Genomic DNA, 18399 nt, shown 5'->3' on the forward strand with positions numbered 1-18399 from the left:
GACTTTGAGGATTGCCGCCGAAAAAAAATTCGATAAATTATATTCAATAAAACTCAAGAATAAATTCTGAGCTATTTAACTAGAAAAATATCAGATTGAGTAAAGGTATGAAAAAGGCGACTAAGAAAGGATTATTTGGGTTTAGAACTCATCTCATTCGTGACTCTTATGCTGAAAAATTTCGTTTGAATTCTAACTTTTTCAAAGCAAAGTCTTTCTTAAAATAATTATGATAAATTCATGTGAAAGTACATAAACTCTGTCTGGAAAGGGCAGGGGCGGTAGAATGAAAACGATTATTCCGCGCTCCTTTTTATAATTTCTGCAATTGATTGCATTTGGGATTAAAGAATAGGGATGGGGTGACTCGATATAAGAATCAAATTTATAGCAAATATGAATTATATTAGTGACAGATTTTGTTTTACATTTGTTATTTTATTAACCATAATACAAAAAGAAAAAAGTATTGGTTTGTCCGATGGGGGAAAGGCGATTGCATGTATCGCCCCTCCCACCTGCTACAACCCTTTTTCATTTAAGTTTACTAATGATACTATTTGAGATTAGAGTGTTGTACGACATAATATACATTGGGTTCACATATCAATAAGTAGTTTATATTATATAGATATTCAACTAATTTTGTTCACAAACTATGATTTCTCCATAAAAATAGCCCCCCCCCCCCAACCCTGAGGGTAGAGTGGGGAGGGAAGTACATGCGATCGCCCCCCACCCCACCGAATCGACCAAGATACCAGAAGAGGAGCGACATAGTATAATATGTATATATTAATTCAATTAACTTTGTTCACAAACTATGATTTCTCCATAAAAGTAAGACCGCCCCTCCCCACCCACACAGTTTAGGTGGGAAGGGCAGTAGAGGTATTCGCCGCCCCCCCTCACCCAATCGGCCAACAGGGGAACGACATAATATAAAGATCGGTTAAAATATCAATAACAAGTTTTAATCATGTAGATATTTAATTGATTCTGTTGGCAAGCTGTGATTTCTACAAACAAATTGGATCGCCCCCCCCCACTCGAAAGTTTATGGGGGGGGGGGTGGGATTGATGCGATCGCCCCCTCCCAACCCCACCAAATCGGCCAACATACTAGAGGGGGGGGGGCGAAGTAATCTAAAAATAGGTTGAAATATAAATAATTAGCATATATTATTAGCATATATTATTCTATAAAACAAATGAGCGTAGCCAAATGGGTTTTGAGTTTAAACCCTTCTTCAGTTTGGTTTGAAGCTAAAAATACCTCTTCAATATATATATAAAAAAAGCAAATTACGCCCTCAAAATGCTATGAGCATAGCCAAAGGGGTTTTTAGTTTAACCCCCCCCCCCTGCCAGCGGGGTTTGAAGCTAAAAAATAAATCTTCAAAATAAAAAAAAAATAAATTTCGCAATCAAAATGTTTTGAGCGTAGCCAAGCCCATTGAGTGTTTTGAGTTTAAATTTCTCTTCAGAGGGGTTTGATGCTAAAAAAATACCTCTTCTATTTTTAAAAAAAAGCAAATTACACACTAAAATTCTTTGAGCTTAGCCTAGCCAATGGGGGGTTTTGAGTTTCAACCCCTCTCCTCCAGATGGCTTTTTTAAAAGTTTAAAACCCCTCAAGATAGTTTTGAGTTTAAAATCCTCCTACAGAGCGTTTTAAGGTTGAAAGCCTCTCTCGTCAATATTATTTCTAAAGCAAACTACAGTCACCAAATTGTAAGATCGTAGTCAAGAAAAGTTACACATGTCTACCATTGGCTGCGATCCATTAATAAAGTGCAATGAAATTGAAAAGCACTAAATGTGGCTCTACAAAGATGGCTAAGACGGATTTTAGGAGTCAGTTATAGAGCTCGGGTCTAAATCAAGGAAATCCTATGCCGAACTGGGAGTCGACAACTTAGTAAGGTTTTGACAGAGCGTCGCATGAGGTTTGCAGGACATGTTCTTCGACAAAATGAATTACGCATAATAAGAGTTGCGATGACATTCTAGTACAACTTGGCGCCACTATTTCATGGAGGTCCTTAGAGCAGGTGGAAAGAGGCTTCAGACGTCAGTAAGAATAGCACATTAGGTTTTTGAAATAAAACTTTTTAATAGCAAAATAATGCACTGTAGGTACCTCAGAATATGCATTTTGTTGGCTTTCAATACCAGAAATAATGCTTGGCGGCGGGGCTTCTCCCCGCGCTGGGGGAGCTCTCAGAGCTCCTCCAGACCCCTTGCTGGCAAGGGCGAGGATTCAACAATTTTTCACTAACTCAAGGAAGAACCTATTCTGGGGCACAATAAACGTCTTCCAAAAGAATGAAGGGTCTGAATGTATTAGAGATTAATTATGTGCACACACACACAAACATTTTTTTTCCGGGGAGGGGGGGTAGGTGGGGGGAGGGCCCGAAAAAAAAAATGTTTCATCACTGTCCTGAATGTTTGATTTTGACTACTGTGTGTGCATATCTAACTGACCTGTTTGACATATAAAACTATCCATTTCCACTCCAGTTCTGTCCACGTAGAAGATTCCTTCGGATGTTTGACTCCATGCAAGTTTAGTATTGTCACTCGTGTTTGATATAAACAAATGTTGACTGGATATCAGATACTGAGACATGGACCACTGAAAGGTTCTATTGGTGAAGACAGTTTGACCACCTAGCCAAGCTGTGCCTTTAAAATATTGAAAACTTTTATCAATTAATTATAATAATTTCTTTCAAAAAGTAATTTGCAAAAGTGATTAGTTTCCTTCTCAATCGATTTGCTCGAAACAAAAAAGTTTTACAGTTACACACTTCTTTCAAACTACAATAAATCTAAGGCATTAACGTAGTCATAGGTGTTGTCACTGAATACGTTGAATATTGGTGTACACTTGTACTAGATTGAACTTTGTGACTGTTTGGTCTGTGAATGTGTGTAGCTTTCGTGTTTTTTTTTGTTCTAAAGATTGGTTCATATTTTTGTTTTGCATATCTGTTTGGTTGTGTCTAGTAGTGGTACATACTTTCATGCAGAACATTTTTTTAGCTAATCAAATAGTTATTTGTACTTTACATTTTTTTGTCTATGTTACAGACATTCATGAATAGAGTAGTACACTACTAATCCATTCACGTTTTTTTTAAAAATCAAAGTAGTTGAAGGTTGATTTCAATATAACCCATTATGTATTCATTAACCCTTTGTATAGAAGTTAGAAAATAAATGTTGAACTAATAAATGTCAGTTATTTTGCTTTTAATTTGCTTAGAAAATAAATCTGGTCTATAGAGTTATTTCAAATCTATATTTACTAGTCGAAGGTGGCTAAATGGTAAAGACCTTGACTTACGAATCGATGGGTCATGGGTTCGAATCCTGGTGAAGACTGTGATTTTTTTTTATTTCGCGATCATTAGGGCATCTTTGAATCCACTCAGCTCTAATGACACCTGATATTAGTTGGGGAACAGTAAAAAGGCTCTTGGTAGTTGTGCTGGTCATCGTAAACCTTAGGCCACAGAAACAGATGACCTTTACATCATCTGCCCCAAAGATCGCCAAGTTTGAAAGGGAACTTTTTAAAAGACTTAATTTCAACTAGCTTTATAATACACTTTACCTTTAGGGTGTATTGTACAGTTTCTACAATCGCAGAGATTGTAACGAAACACAAAGAACCAGGTGTAACTTATTACCCTTATGTTGTTTTTGGCTGCTGGTATCAAACACAAGATTTCTAGTCTAGAATTCTATGCGCTACATCCACGGCTAGAAAATAATGAGGTCACCTAATTTCATGCTTCTCAAATAGTTGTTCACTGCCCGTTCCATGAATTGTGTCTTGGGTTCAGCAAGGTGAGAATCGTTCAGATAACAGGAAGTCTGAAGTGGTGAGACAAGAAGTTACATTAGAAACGACTTCAATAACCATTAAAAAGAAAAAAAAACTTCTACATTCAAGGTTTGAAGGATATATACCAATATAAATAGAACACTTTTGATCCAAATACATTCTATTGTGAAGAAATGTGTCACGCATGAATTTATCTACAGAAATAAAACACATCAAGCCTACTGCATGTACCTGTGCCTGGGACCAATTACTGGACTGTGTGTACAACTTAAAACACTGACCATCTGAGTAGATAGCGCCAGGTAGGATTGTGTCACAAGGGTTCGGCACCGCTTTGATAGATAAGTAAAACAGATAAGGTCAAACTGTGATATACTTTGTGTATTTATAAATATATTCCAAACAGATCTCCTCTTTTTTACATTCATACTTTTATGATTATACACATTTAAAAAAGAATGAGATGTCTTACCTAGTTGGCATACAAAAGGAATCTTGATGTTACAAGAGTTATCAGCTATTCTACTACTTGAAGAGTTCATAGCTACACAATATGAGTTAATATTTGTTTGGTCTGGTTGCCCATGTTCCCACCAGTTTAATCGAAGAATTGATTGGTTCTGGTACCAGACAAATTCACCTTCAAAATCAGAGTCACCAACACCAAGCAATACTAAAGTCATTGGAAATTAGACGATGAATGAATCTATTCAGTGTCTTTAATATTTTACTAGTTGATAGAAAAAAAAAACTATAGATAGAAATAACTAGTAAATTATTTGATAGAATCAAAGAAAAAAATTCATAAAACTCATTGTTTATAAAATTAAGAATTCTTCTTCTAAACTGTAGAGTTTTGTTTGGCACTTACAAGACTCATTGAATAAATGGCTTCCATGAACTGCCTTTCTCTCTTCCTCTGTTAATAATTCTGCCATTGTACCATTCAAACTTTCACAGACTCTCTGCAATAGATGAACATTTCTCATTTTCATTTATTTAAACACATACCTCTAGACTCTAGACAATAGAATACACAGTTTTTATTTGAAAGCACATCAGCTGTAATCAGGTTGAACTATTTGACTTGATTATTTCCTCGTTTGAAAAGTTTCTTGTTCAAAAAATTCTAAACTTCAATTCTAAAGAATATAAGAACAACAAAAGTGCACTGTAGTTTACGCGATACAATTATATGTCTTGCAAGACTCAATCGTGCTGTTTGTTTTCATCAGTTAACTTCAATCTCAAATCTAATGTCTTGTGGGGTCTAAACTATAAAGTAAAGTTAGATACTGTTATAACCCTATGGGCGGCGCGAAAGGGTTAACTGTAGGTTCAGCTGACACACGTGAACTCATGCGATGGACAAAGGACAGTACAACGATTACACGCAAATATGACCAATGTTATGGTCATGTGATCGAAATCCTGTGTGAACCAGAGACACAATGTGTAAGAAAGTGCAGTTCAAGACTGGAGACCGGGACTGTTAGTCGGCCATGAAGTCAGTCCTGGTTGAGTCCTCAAGTGTTATGTACGAGTCCAGGAAGAGATATAGACAGTAGAGTTGTGTACGGTGATGTACAATGTAACATTTTAGTTGTCAATGTGTTGCCTATAGTCTAGTATTGGCTGTCTTCTACTTATTCACTCATTATTAAAGTACCAGATTATTGTGGAGCTCTTGTTGTCAAGTTCTTGATGTGTTAGATGTCCTGTGTTGTGTTTAGCAGTCTTTACAGAAGGCCTGATTAGGAGAGACGTAACACTGGTGTCAGAAGTGGGATTTCCTATGGCTTCTGTAAAACTGCTAAATGAACTGAATCTGAAAGAACTGAAACAAGAGCTGAAATGGCGAGGACTGAAGTACTACGAAAGGAACAACGAAACTCTTAAAGAACGTCTCCTGCAAGCCCTGGTAGATGAAGAGGAAGATTTTAACACGTACCTCTTTGAACTCAAACCCGATGTGGTAGAGCTCTTGATCACCTTTCAAGAGCAGATGTTGGCTGGCTTTCAGAATGTGATCAAGGGTGACTCGCAGAAAGAGACAGATGAAGAAACGAGAGAAGAGACCGAGACCAATAGTTCAACCAACGCTTTTGCTCTAGACGTACTGATGTGAGTGCCTCCGTCAGCCAGATAGAACAAGACAACGTTGTGTCTTACCCCAAGCCTATACTGGCGACATTAAAGACATCTGCCAATCTGCCAGTGCTGATGAGAGGAACTCAAATCTTGATGGCTGCACCCAGATGTTTGGCAAGAACTTTGCGTGTCGAGCTTTGCAGGGAGAACGCCAACTCCAAGGAACCCATCGGCAAGGTCTGCCCCCAACAGACCAGAACTGCCCAGACCAGAGAGAGAGAGATCCTGATGGTGTTCAGAAGAATGCAACGAAGCCTGATGCAGCAGTTAATAGACACCTGCAAGTTGAAAGTCATCGACGGGGTCTGAACTCAACAGACGACTCTTCTGCTGACGAGACTAGAGTGAGAAGCCCTGATGGTGGTCAAGGAAGTCAACTGGAGCCTGATGCCGAAGATGAGGGACCTTCGCATGTGGAGTCTGCCAACTTGCCCCACAAGTATGTCCTCCGGATAAGCCTGAAGATGATGTCTACCACTATTTCCCCTCCCGTAGACCTGAAACCCATTCCCAAAGCCCTTCTCTTGAAAGCCCTACGAAGCAACCAGCTGGGCCAACGATCTAGATGACCCCGGTCCCTGCATCTTATCCATGTGTTAAGTGGCTGCCTTCAGTAGTAAATGGCAGAAGAAGGCGACGTTTGCTGGCGATGCAACCACGACGTCAGTGCAAGAAGATGAAGGTCTTCTGGAGGAGAAGAAAGCGAGACTGGGACTGTTAGTCGGCCATAAAGTCGGTCCTGGTTAAGTACTAAAGTGTTATGTACGAGTCCAGGAAGAGATAGAGACAGTAGAGTTGTGTACGGTGATGTATCATGTAACATTTTAGTTGTCAATGTGTTGCCAATAGTCTAGTATTGGCTGTCATCTACTTATTCACTCATTATTAAAGTACCAGATTAAACAGAGCTCTTGTTGTCAAGTTCTTGATGTGTTAAATGTGTTGTGTTGTGTTTAGCAGTGTTTAGAGAATGCCCGATTAGGAGAGAACGTAACAATAGCATGGACATATAAATATGTGTTATCATTGAGATAAAGTTGTTTAATATCCTGGTCAGTGTGTGTGTGTGAGACGTTGAGCCAATAAATTGTGGAAATTCTCGCCATTTATCCATAGAAGAATGTGGATGTGGATATTTCATTTTTGTTTGTTCTTAAAGTCTGTTGTAGAACTTGTATCTACGTCGTGTGTACTAGGGTTGGCTACTGCTTTCCATTGCTCTAGATCTGGTTTTGTTTCAACATGTCTTTCAGATCTTTGAGGAGACAGCTTGTCTGATCTTTGTGGATGTGAGAGGTAGGGTGCGTGTGATGGTGTTGGCTGTTGTGTAACTAGGGTCTTGTTTGAATAGACCCCACTCCCACAAGATTTACGTACAGGCACAGGTTAGGTCAAAGACAAACAACAAGGAAAATGGTGTTTAACTTTACAATAATTAAATATTTATTAACATAAGTGTAGGATGGGAGGTTGCACAAGTGCGTCACATGTGATAGGCATGAATTTGATTTGTATCATCAAAAGATGTTATAGCCTAGTGGTCTGAGTGTCATTAGGCATTGGGCTTATCTTTGGAGTCATGTGGCGCCGTGGATGACTGGTGTGGTTGGTGTTGTAGCTGTCTGCTGGTGGGCTTGCGAAGTGAAGCCAGCCCGTGGGCAGTCCAACTGTAATGGCAGTGATCAGCTGTGGCTACTGATAGCAAAGCCAGTGACGTGTCGTGGCAGCGGTCTCTAGGTCAGTAATGACTTATAGGCACCAAGAAGTCTGCAGCGTTGGTAAAGGCTCCTGACCAGAAGGACAGAGTACCTAAGGATATAGAGGTCTAAGAAGTCTGCAGAGTTGGTAAAGGCTCCTGGCCAGAAGGACAGAGTACCTAAGGATATAGAGGCACCAAGAAGTCAGCAGCGTTGGTAAAGGCTCCTGACCAGAAGGACAGAGTACCTAAGGATATAGAGGCACCAAGAAGTTAGCAGCGTTGGTAAAGGCTCCTGACCAGAAGGACAGAGTACCTAAGGATATAGAGGCACCAAGAAGTTAGCAGCGTTGGTAAAGGCTCCTGACCAGAAGGACAGAGTACCTAAGGATATAGAGGCACCAAGAAGTCTGCAGCGTTGGTAAAGGCTCCTGACCAGAAGGACAGAGTACCTAAGGATATAGAGGCACAAAGAAGTTAGCAGCGTTGGTAAAGGCTCCTGACCAGAAGGACAGAGTACCTGTGACAAGTCAAAAACTCGCTGTCAGAGTCACTCAAAATTATCACAGCATTAATTATTATTTTTCATCATTTATTTATTTTATTTTAATTATTTCCCCGTCCTAACCCCAATTTCTTCACCCGCGCCACCTTTTCCTCTCCAGGCTAGACTTAGTTGACCACATTGGAGATAGCTAAAGCGCGTCCTTTCATTTATCTGCCCTTGATCGGGGAAAGGTAGACACACAATCTCTTTTGTCTTGCCCGCCGGATGCCTGAAGGACGGTCGCGGTTGACCCCACCTTGGTTTGAATGCAAGCTAATCCTTCTCCCCCCCTTTCTCCCACGTCTCTCTTTGATCTAAGAGATGACCCTGGTCAACGCACCGCGTGATATTCCAAGGTGCGACTCCCACCTCGAGTCAAATCCACCCACGTGTAAGCTAATTCTTAGCCTAGGACGTTTCCTGTGTCCGCCCACATTTCCCATGCATATATAAGTAGATTAAATAAAGTCAGACCCTCTCTTTCTCATTCGAGCTGAGCTATCGAGTCTGGACTATATCACTTATTCTTTCTCCTAGAGGAATACCTGGTGGTAAGCCGAACTTAATCACAAGTTCTATCTTAATTACTTTTGTGCTATTTCCATTGGATATCATCATGTGTATTTTGCTTAGTTCATTTATATTTAATTAGTGCATTGTGTATTTCTCACTGGCGTAAGTAGAAAACATAAACATGTCCTATGTATTTATTTATGTATTGCATTAATCTATTAATGCTACGTTGCTCAATTGATAGTTGATGCAACCATGTATATACTTGTACATCTTATTTTATTTTCTTTATCTCGGCTGACAACCGTGATAATTTGACTAGCGCACTGATACTGCGTCTAGTGAAGAAATATGAACTATCCCCTCCTCCCCTTTTCTTTGTGTATTGAATTATCTCCCCTGTAGTCATTTCAATCTTACGAGAGTTGCGCCCACACCATTCAAGCGCGCTCCATTGTTCTCGACCCACGGTCATATGCAAACAAAGCGTCTCGGTCGATGACCACCGCCCATTCACCCCCCCCCCCTTTTCTTTCTCTATCCACCTGTGTTGTTTATTTGAGATTATTATTTCCCCTTCTATGTACATTTTTATATTATTATTTCCCCTTTTATGTACTTTTCTATATTGCCACTATCTGCCATCTATTTTCCCAAATCCCATTGTCATCATCTCCCCTTTTGTGCTCAAAAGCAATTTTACCAATCTGACGAATGCACCTCAGTCGAGGGCATCGATAAGATGCATGAGAGACATGTCCTAACTTGTCTTTATTTATCCGCAGCCTCCCTCAGGTGTCTGCCTATTTATCGGATCACTTACCTGCCTATTTGCCTACTGGCCTATCTATGTGTTTAGTGCTAATCAGCGCTGCACTTGCCTAGTTGCTATCAAGAATCACCTATTGCCTAGTTACTGGATCAACGATCCATTTACCTGCAGTTGTGCTTAGTGCTATTCAGCGCTGCATTTGCCTACTGAGATCTACTCAACTCTACCACTTGGCGCTATCGGCATTGCCCGCCTATTCGACAGCCCACCTGTCAAGCTATTAGGTGCGACGTCCCTATAGGTTCAGATCTGTGTGAGACGTCATAGCTACGCCAACCCTCTGCAACTCACTGGACATATCCTGTCAACTACGCTGCCCACGGCAGATCAGCTCTGCCCGCAGTAACATTGTGCCCACGGTATCCGGCCACCCGCCATACTGTGCCCACTACAGATACTAGAACTTGGGACTGAGACTCCACAAGAACTATATCGCCGGCGTCCCTCTATCCGCTAGAGCGCCACCTCCAGCTGCAGAACCTCAAGCCAGGACACAGCCAGCTACGACATCAACAGGACAACCAGCTAAGTCAGAGGACAAAGTGACATACTCTCTTATTGGGTGCTACAGTGATGATCAAAATACCTTACTAATTAGAGATAGATGCAAACCCTCCCCCTTTTATTCTTATATGTATATTTATGTAAATAAATATTCTTTTATTTTAACTTTTGTATCTATCTTTCATTGCTTTGTCTCGTTGCGTGTCTGCTCCCGATTCATATGCTGATAAGTGGGGGTGTGATAGCATTAAAAATAATCATCCCCTAGACATTAAACGCGCCAAACACACGTCACATCTCCCCACCTATCACAGTACCTAAGGATATAGAGGCACCAAGAAGTCTGCAGCGTTGGTAAAGGCTCCTGACCAGAAGGACAGAGTACCTAAGGATATAGAGGCACCAAGAAGTCTGCAGCGTTGGTAAAGGCTCCTGACCAGAAGGACAGAGTACCTAAGGATATAGAGGCACCAAGAAGTCTGCAGCGTTGGTAAAGGCTCCTGACCAGAACGACAGAGTACCTAAGGATATAGAGGCACCAAGAAGTCAGCAGCGTTGGTAAAGGCTCCTGACCAGAAGGACAGAGTACCTAAGGATATAGAGGCACCAAGAAGTCTGCAGCGTTGGTAAAGGCTCCTGACCAGAAGGACAGAGTACCTAAGGATATAGAGGCACCAAGAAGTCAGCAGCGTTGGTAAAGGCTCCTGACCAGAAGGACAGAGTACCTAAGGATATAGAGGCACCAAGAAGTTAGCAGCGTTGATAAAGGCTCCTGACCAGAAGGACAGAGTACCTAAGAATATAGAGGCACCAAGAAGTTAGCAGCGTTGGTAAAAGCTCCTGACCAGAAGGACAGAGTACCTAAGGATATAGAGGCACCAAGAAGTTAGCAGCGTTGGTAAAGGCTCCTGACCAGAAGGACAGAGTACCTAAGGATATAGAGGCACCAAGAAGTCTGCAGCGTTGGTAAAGGCTCCTGACCAGAAGGACAGAGTACCTAAGGATATAGAGGCACCAAGAAGTAAGCAGCGTTGGTAAAGGCTCCTGACCAGAAGGACAGAGTACCTAAGGATATAGAGGCACCAAGAAGTCTGCAGCGTTGGTAAAGGCTCCTGACCAGAAGGACAGAGTACCTAAGGATATAGAGGCACCAAGAAGTCTGCAGCGTTGGTAAAGGCTCCTGACCAGAAGGACAGAGTACCTAAGGATATAGAGGCACCAAGAAGTCTGCAGCGTTGGTAAAGGCTCCTGACCAGAAGGACAGAGTACCTAAGGATATAGAGGCACCAAGAAGTCTGCAGCGTTGGTAAAGGCTCCTGACCAGAAGGACAGAGTACCTAAGGATATAGAGGCACCAAGAAGTCTGCAGCGTTGGTAAAGGCTCCTGACCAGAAGGACAGAGTACCTAAGGATATAGAGGCACCAATCCGAAGAAAAAAAAGGAAAAATTGTGTCGAGATCAGAGCTAGAAGAATGGTCTCTCCACCAGGTATCGAGAAGGAATTAATTCAGAAAGACCACGTTGACGATAGTCAACAGAAAATGGCTGGGGAGGTGGGGGAGAATGGTGGGGCAGGGCGCCAATGCGACGCCATCAAGAAGAAAGTCCTAGTTTGATCCGAGACGAAAGTTGCCCGAGGAGGGGCATTGCATAGGCATGTGAATCGAAAGACCAGGGAACTCGAGAGCCTCGTTCGCTGGCGTCTATTTGTCTTCCCGCATTGGTGTTTAGAGAAGGAGAAGGGGAGAGATGATACTTGGGCTTGGCTAGAGCAAGGGAGATTATGCCAAGGCACTGGTCAGAGCAAATATCGAACAGGGAAATCTTGTATCTGGAGAGGGCCCTTTGAACTGACCAGCCACTCCCGAGAGGAGGGGGCATCAGAGGGGAAAGCGTCACCCGTACGTCATGACGTGAGGGAAGGGAAGAAATCCCGTCCAACGTTTGTCCACGTTGGTCCAGTGAATGGGAGGAGGGGCATGCCTCGGTCAGACGTTCAACTAGCTTGATCAAGTGGATCCTGTCTGTTGTATTGTTTGGCATAGGTCAGAAGGGGAAAGGTAAAATGTAAGGTTAATAATGGGGGGGGGGGAGGTGTTGGAACGGAGGGGTGGTGGTGGTTTTAAATTTATTTTTTTCAACGGGTCTGTCAGATCCAATGCGCTGAAAGGCGCGGGAGGATCTAAGTCTAAGTCTGTGACTCCTAAGTTTAAGTCTACTAAGTAAGTTTAAGTCTGTGACTCCTAAATTTAAGTCTACTAAGTAAGTCTAAGTCTGTGACTCCTAAGTTTAAGTCTACTAAGTAAGTCTAAGTCTGTGACTCCTAAGTTTAAGTCTACTAAGTAAGTCTAAGTCTGTGACTCCTAAGTTTAAGTCTACTAAGTAAGTCTAAGTCTGTGACTCCTAAGTTTAAGTCTACTAAGTAAGTCTAAGTCTGTGACTCCTAAGTTTAAGTCTACTAAGTAAGTCTAAGTCTGTGACTCCTGTCTAAGTCTAAGTAAGTCTAAGTCTGTGACTCCTGTCTAAGTTTAAGTAAGTCTAAGTCACTCCTGTCTTGGTGCTTTCTTTGTTGTCTCTTCGAGCACCATTGCCTCTGAACGTGTACACGGGCAAGAAGTCTGTATACAAAATAATGGATGGTGTCTTAGTAAGGAGTCTCTGTAATCTGTCTCACTAGTGTCTCGGTAGAAGGTCTCTGTAAAGTGTCTCGGTAGAAGGTCTCTGTAAAGTGTCTTGGTAGAAGGTCTCTGTAAAGTGTCTCGGTAGAAGATCTCTGTAAGGTGTCTCGGTAGAAGATCTCCGTAAAGTGTCTTCAAACACCACTTGACTGAGATCTTGAGGTTCAAATCATCTCTTGCAAATGCCCTGGACATATACCCCGCTGCAGTGCATGTCTGTCTTAATACAAGACACGAACTTGTTGTCGAGAAGATGATGAGCAAGTCTGGGGCAAATTAAGTCAAAAGAGTTGTTCATTAAAATGGTTCTGTAAGACTACACAAATAACAATATATGTTCAATTGCATGGAACTGTTGATGTTTTCACAACGCTCTCAGCACACCTAGCTGCACATACTTCATTGAAAAAAGTATGTACTCATTTTTTTTCTAGAAAACAATCAATTTTTTTTCAATTAAAATATGCATTGCAATCCAAGCCCATTTAGTTCAGATAATTATTCTATACTGGGCGCTTCTGAGTCCACCCAGCACTAATGGGGACCTTGTATTAGTAGGGGAAAAGTAAAGGCAGTTGGACGTTGTGCTGGTCACATGATGCTCTCGTTAACAGTGAGCCACAGAAACAAATAATCTTTACATCCTCTGCCCTAGATAAACAAGGTTTGAAAGAGGAACATTGCTTATACTATACAGCCTCAGGGAGTGGGATATATGGAGGCACTCAAAGAGAAAAAAAATGTTTAAAAGTGATAAAATTGTATATAAATAAACAAATATATATAATACATAGGGAATATAAATTATTGTATTTTTCGTTTCCATTGAACACGAAGTCCCTAGCACTAGACATTGACTTACCCTAGCGCTAGACATTTACTTACCCTAGCGCTAGACATTGACTTACCCTAGCCTCACGTGCTACTAGCCTCTCACTAGTCAGAAAGACAAAACATTTGTCCGTAAATGTAAGAATTGGATGAGTTCCACTGGAAGGACACATGCCACTTTTCCCCTGAGCTAAAAATAGAGAAACACATCTTCACACTGACAACTATGATTAGTTCTTTTATTTATACGCACATCCACAAATGACAATTTAAAAACTAATTATCTTATTTCCATTGTGCACTTAATTAGTGCTTTTTCAAATACTTAAGACTCATACAATCTACTTTATACATTTCTTTAGAAATACACATTTTTTTATCGACATTATAGATGAAAGGTAGAATTAAATAAACAAACAGTTAACTAAATTAAGCAAGAAAAACATCCAAAATACTTTTTTTTTTTACAGACAACACTCTTTACTACAACTTATTGAGTGATTAGTATTACTTAATGTTTAAAAAGTAACATTTTTTACTCCTGGATATGCGAATGTAAAGATCTACTAGACTTTATTATTAATATTCTAATGGTAGGCCCTTAGATCTAGAGCTAGAAGACAATGCGCTAAAAGTTCCTGAACGTTACACAACTATTGAATGAATAGGGCGTGCATGTGGAAATACCAAATGACTTGTACTGAAGATAAATATTGTATAGTTCTCTAGCCAAGTTTAAACTTATCTCTTTGTGGAATTTAAAACATTATAACGCTCAAATTAGACTTTTTCCAGCTAACAAGCTAGTATTTTTTTCCCCTACAATATACATTAATTGTCAAGTTTCTATGAAAATCGATAAAGCCGTTTTCGAGAACCGTGTCCAAGTGTTCCCCATCTACTCAGATTTCATGACTGTAAGAGTTGAATACAGGTAGTGTAAAATCATGTTCGATAATCACTTTAAAAACGCAGTAACAAAGTCTTCCTTAATTAATCAGATTTTTTTCTAAATATGTGTCTCTTCTGCTAACCAGTATAGAAATATCCTTTAAGGTTGTGGAAGTCACAGATGACAGATCTCTGTGGAGAGAACTTGTCGCCCCATGCGGCGCTGTAGGACCTAAACCTATATTGAAGTCAGCATTTTGTTGCTGAGATGTTTTACTGAATAACACGATAAACTGACGATGTGATACATGTTTCTTAAGATTAATTTATTAAACTCTTCAATGAATAGGGCCTACATGCTAAATACCCAAAGACTCATTTGCTCAAGATAAAGATTTTCTATTCCTCTAGCCAAATTTAAATTATTTTTTTTATAATGTCAAAAGTTATTACGGTCAAACTCAGCGTAGCCGACGAGCTAGTCATTATTTTCCCAAATAATTGCCAATTTTCTAGGAAAATCGTTAGAGCCGTTTTTGAGGAACGTGTCCACCCACCCACCCAGAAGGATCCAGTTTCTATGAATGTGCTACCTAAATAGAGGTATTGTAATGAAAAAAAAAAAAAGCTTATCTAAGGGGAAGAACTCCACCTTTACATGATTATGTCTCAATACTATAAGACTTATTTCTCTTTTCGATATCAAACAAAATATATTAATTAGTACAAATTAATTAAGTAATTGTTTTTTTTTTAATTGATTTATGTTTTGTTAGGTAAATGCATAATTGTGCAGTCAGTTGATTATAAGCTTTGTACAAACTAAGTTACCACTCACGTAATTCACATAAAGCAAATCTCGACACACTGCAGTTGATATCATTCAATACACCAGAGGTATACATCTCCACGCAGTCTTCATTGCCGCCATAATTATTCGGCTCTCCATTATTCCAAATGTTGCTTACAATGCCAACTTCGGGAGTTGTCGCCCAAACAAATTGTCCATTTTGTTTGATGTCTAGACCACCGATCCAGACTTGAAAATATTAATGACAAAAGTATTTAAGCTGTTATGTGAATAAAATGGAGGTTCGTATTTGTTGATTCTTTGAGGTTTGAGTTACAATTGATTGAACTGAAACCAGAGCATGGATGTCAAAACTTTGTGTTACCCAGTAAAACATAAAGTCATACTTTTTTGTAAAGAAAATGTTTCAAACTTACTTTAATAGTTCAGGCAAACCTGTCGATGTGAATTTATTTATTGGTGTACTTAATTTTGTGGTGTGCTAAGTTTTGTGGTTTTGTGGTGTCCATAATTTTGTGGTGTACTAAGTTTTGTGGTGTCCATAATTTTGTGGTGTACTAAGTTTTGTGTTGTCCATAATTTTGTGGTGTATTAAGTTTTGTGTTGTCCTTAATTTTGTATTGTACTAAGTTTTGTGGTGTCCATAATTTTGTGGTGTACTAAGTTTTGTGGTTTTGTGGTGTCCATAATTTTGTGGTGTCCATAATTTTGTGGTGTACTAAGTTTTGTGGTGTCCATAATTTTGTGGTGTACTAAGTTTTGTGGTGCACTTAGTATTGTTGGTGTACTAAGTTTTGTGGTGTACTAAATTTTGTGGTGTACTAAGTTTTGTAGTGTCCTTAATTTTGTGGTGTACTAAGTTTTGTGGTGTCCTTAATTTTGTGGTGTACTAAGTTTTGTGGTGTACTAAGTTTTGTGGTGTACTTAGTATTGTTGGTGTACTAAGTTTTGTGGTGTACTTAGTATTGTTGGTGTACTAAGTTTTATGGTGTACTAAGTTTTGTGGTGTACTAAGTTTTATGGTGTACTTAGTATTGTTGGTGTACTAAGTTTTGTGGTGTACCAAGTTTTATGGTGTACTAAGTTTTGTGGTGTACTAAGTTTTGTGGTGTACTAAGTTTTGTGGTGTACTAAGTTTTGTGGTGTACTAAGTGTACTAAGTTTTGTGGTGTACTAAGTTTTGTGGTGTACTACGTTTTGTGGTGTACTAAGTTTTGTTGGTGTACTAAGTTTTGTGGTGTACTACGTTTTATGGTGTACTAAGTTTTGTTGGTGTACTAAGTTTTGTTGTGTACTAAGTTTTGTGGTGTACTAAGTTTTGTGGTGTACTAAGTTTTGTGGTGTACTAAGTTTTGTGGTGTACTAAGTTTTGTGGTGTACTAAGTTTTGTTGGTGTACTACGTTTTGTGGTGTACTAAGTTTTGTTGGTGTACTAAGTTTTGTAGTGTACTAAGTTTTGTGGTGTAATTAGTATTGTTGGTGTACTAAGTTTTGTGGTGTACTAAGTTTTGTGGTGTACTTAGTATTGTTGGTGTACTAAGTTTTATGGTGTACTAAGTTTTGTGGTGTACTAAGTTTTATGGTGTACTAAGTTTTGTTGGTGTACTAAGTTTTGTGGTGTACTAAGTTTTGTGGTGCACTTAGTATTGTTGGTGTACTAAGTTTTGTGGTGTACTAAGTTTTGTTGGTGTACTAAGTTTTATGGTGTACTAAATTTTATGGTGTACTAAGTTTTATGGTGTACTAAGTTTTGTTGGTGTACTAAGGTTTATGGTGTACTAAGTTTTGTTAGTGTACTAAGTTTTATGGTGTACTAAGTTTTGTTGGTGTACTAAGTTTTGTGGTGTACTAAGTTTTGTGGTGTACTAAGTTTTATGGTGTACTAAGTTTTGTTGGTGTACTAAGTTTTATGGTGTACTAAGTTTTGTGGTGTACTAAGTTTTGTGGTGTACTAAGTGTACTAAGTTTTGTGGTGTACTAAGTTTTGTGGTGTACTAAGTTTTGTGGTGTACTAAGTTTTGGGGCGTACTATGTTTTATGGTGTACTAAGTTTTGTGGTGTACTAAGTTTTGTGACGTACTAAGTTTTGTGGTGTACTAAGTTTTGTGACGTACTAAGTTTTGTGGTGTACTAAGTTTTGTGGTGTACTAAGTTTTCTGACGTACTAAGTTTTGTGGTGTACTAAGTTTTGTGGTGTACTAAGTTTTGTTGGTGTACTAAGTTTTATGGTGTACTAAGTTTTGTGGTGTACTAAGTTTTGTTGGTGTACTAAGTTTTGTGGTGTACTAAGTTTTGTGGTGTACTTAGTATTGTTGGTGTACTAAGTTTTGTGGTGTACTAAGTTTTGTGGTGTACTTAGTATTGTTGGTGTACTAAGTTTTGTGGTGTACTAAGTTTTGTTGTGTACTAAGTTTTGTGGTGTACTAAGTTTTGTGGTGTACTTAGTATTGTTGGTGTACTAAGTTTTGTGGTGTACTAAGTTTTATGGTGTACTAAGTTTTTTGGTGCACTTAGTATTGTTGGTGTACTAAGTTTTGTGGTGTACTAAGTTTTGTGGTGTACTAAGTTTTATGGTGTACTTAGTTTTGTTGGTGTACTAAGTTTTATGGTGTACTAAGTTTTGTTGGTGTACTAAGTTTTGTTGTGTACTAAGTTTTGTGGTGTACTAAGTTTTGTGGTGTACTAAGTTTTGTGGTGTACTAAGTTTTGTTGGTGTACTACGTTTTGTGGTGTACTAAGTTTTGTTGGTGTACTAAGTTTTGTGGTGTACTAAGTTTTGTGGTGTACTAAGTTTTGTGGTGTACTTAGTATTGTTGGTGTACTAAGTTTTGTGGGGTACTAAGTTTTGTGGTGTACTTAGTATTGTTGGTGTACTAAGTTTTTTGGTGCACTTAGTATTGTTGGTGTACTAAGTTTTATGGTGTACTAAGTTTTGTTGGTGTACTAAGTTGTATGGTGTACTAAGTTTTTTGGTGCACTTAGTATTGTTGGTGTACTAAGTTTTGTGGTGTACTAAGTTTTGTTGGTGTACTAAGTTTTGTTGTGTACTAAGTTTTATGGTGTACTAAGTTTTATGGTGTACTAA

At 39.3% G+C, this 18399-nt stretch overlaps 1 protein-coding gene and 1 long non-coding RNA gene across 2 annotated transcripts in view; one reads left to right on the forward strand and one right to left on the reverse strand.

Moving 5' to 3' along the window:
- Nucleotides 1-15536, reverse strand: part of LOC106050561 (uncharacterized) — a 30205-nt gene extending 14669 nt beyond the window's left edge. Inside the window, exons 1-7 of the mRNA XM_056011627.1 lie at nt 15342-15536; nt 13690-13802; nt 4731-4824; nt 4332-4532; nt 4091-4191; nt 3795-3888; nt 2491-2691 (exon numbers count right to left, since the gene is read on the reverse strand). Coding sequence (XP_055867602.1) covers nt 2491-2691; nt 3795-3888; nt 4091-4191; nt 4332-4532; nt 4731-4824; nt 13690-13802; nt 15342-15408 — 871 coding nt within the window. The 5' untranslated portion in view covers nt 15409-15536. The remainder of the gene's footprint in view (nt 1-2490; nt 2692-3794; nt 3889-4090; nt 4192-4331; nt 4533-4730; nt 4825-13689; nt 13803-15341) is intronic.
- Nucleotides 8464-10267, forward strand: LOC129923000 (uncharacterized). The gene is made up of 2 exons (XR_008774931.1): nt 8464-8804; nt 9552-10267. It is a non-coding gene; the product is annotated as an uncharacterized LOC129923000 (long non-coding RNA).
- Nucleotides 15537-18399: the final 2863 nt, after the last annotated feature.

The sequence above is a fragment of the Biomphalaria glabrata genome, chromosome 14, assembly GCF_947242115.1.
Source record: "Biomphalaria glabrata chromosome 14, xgBioGlab47.1, whole genome shotgun sequence".
NCBI classification, from domain to species: Eukaryota; Metazoa; Mollusca; class Gastropoda; family Planorbidae; genus Biomphalaria; species Biomphalaria glabrata.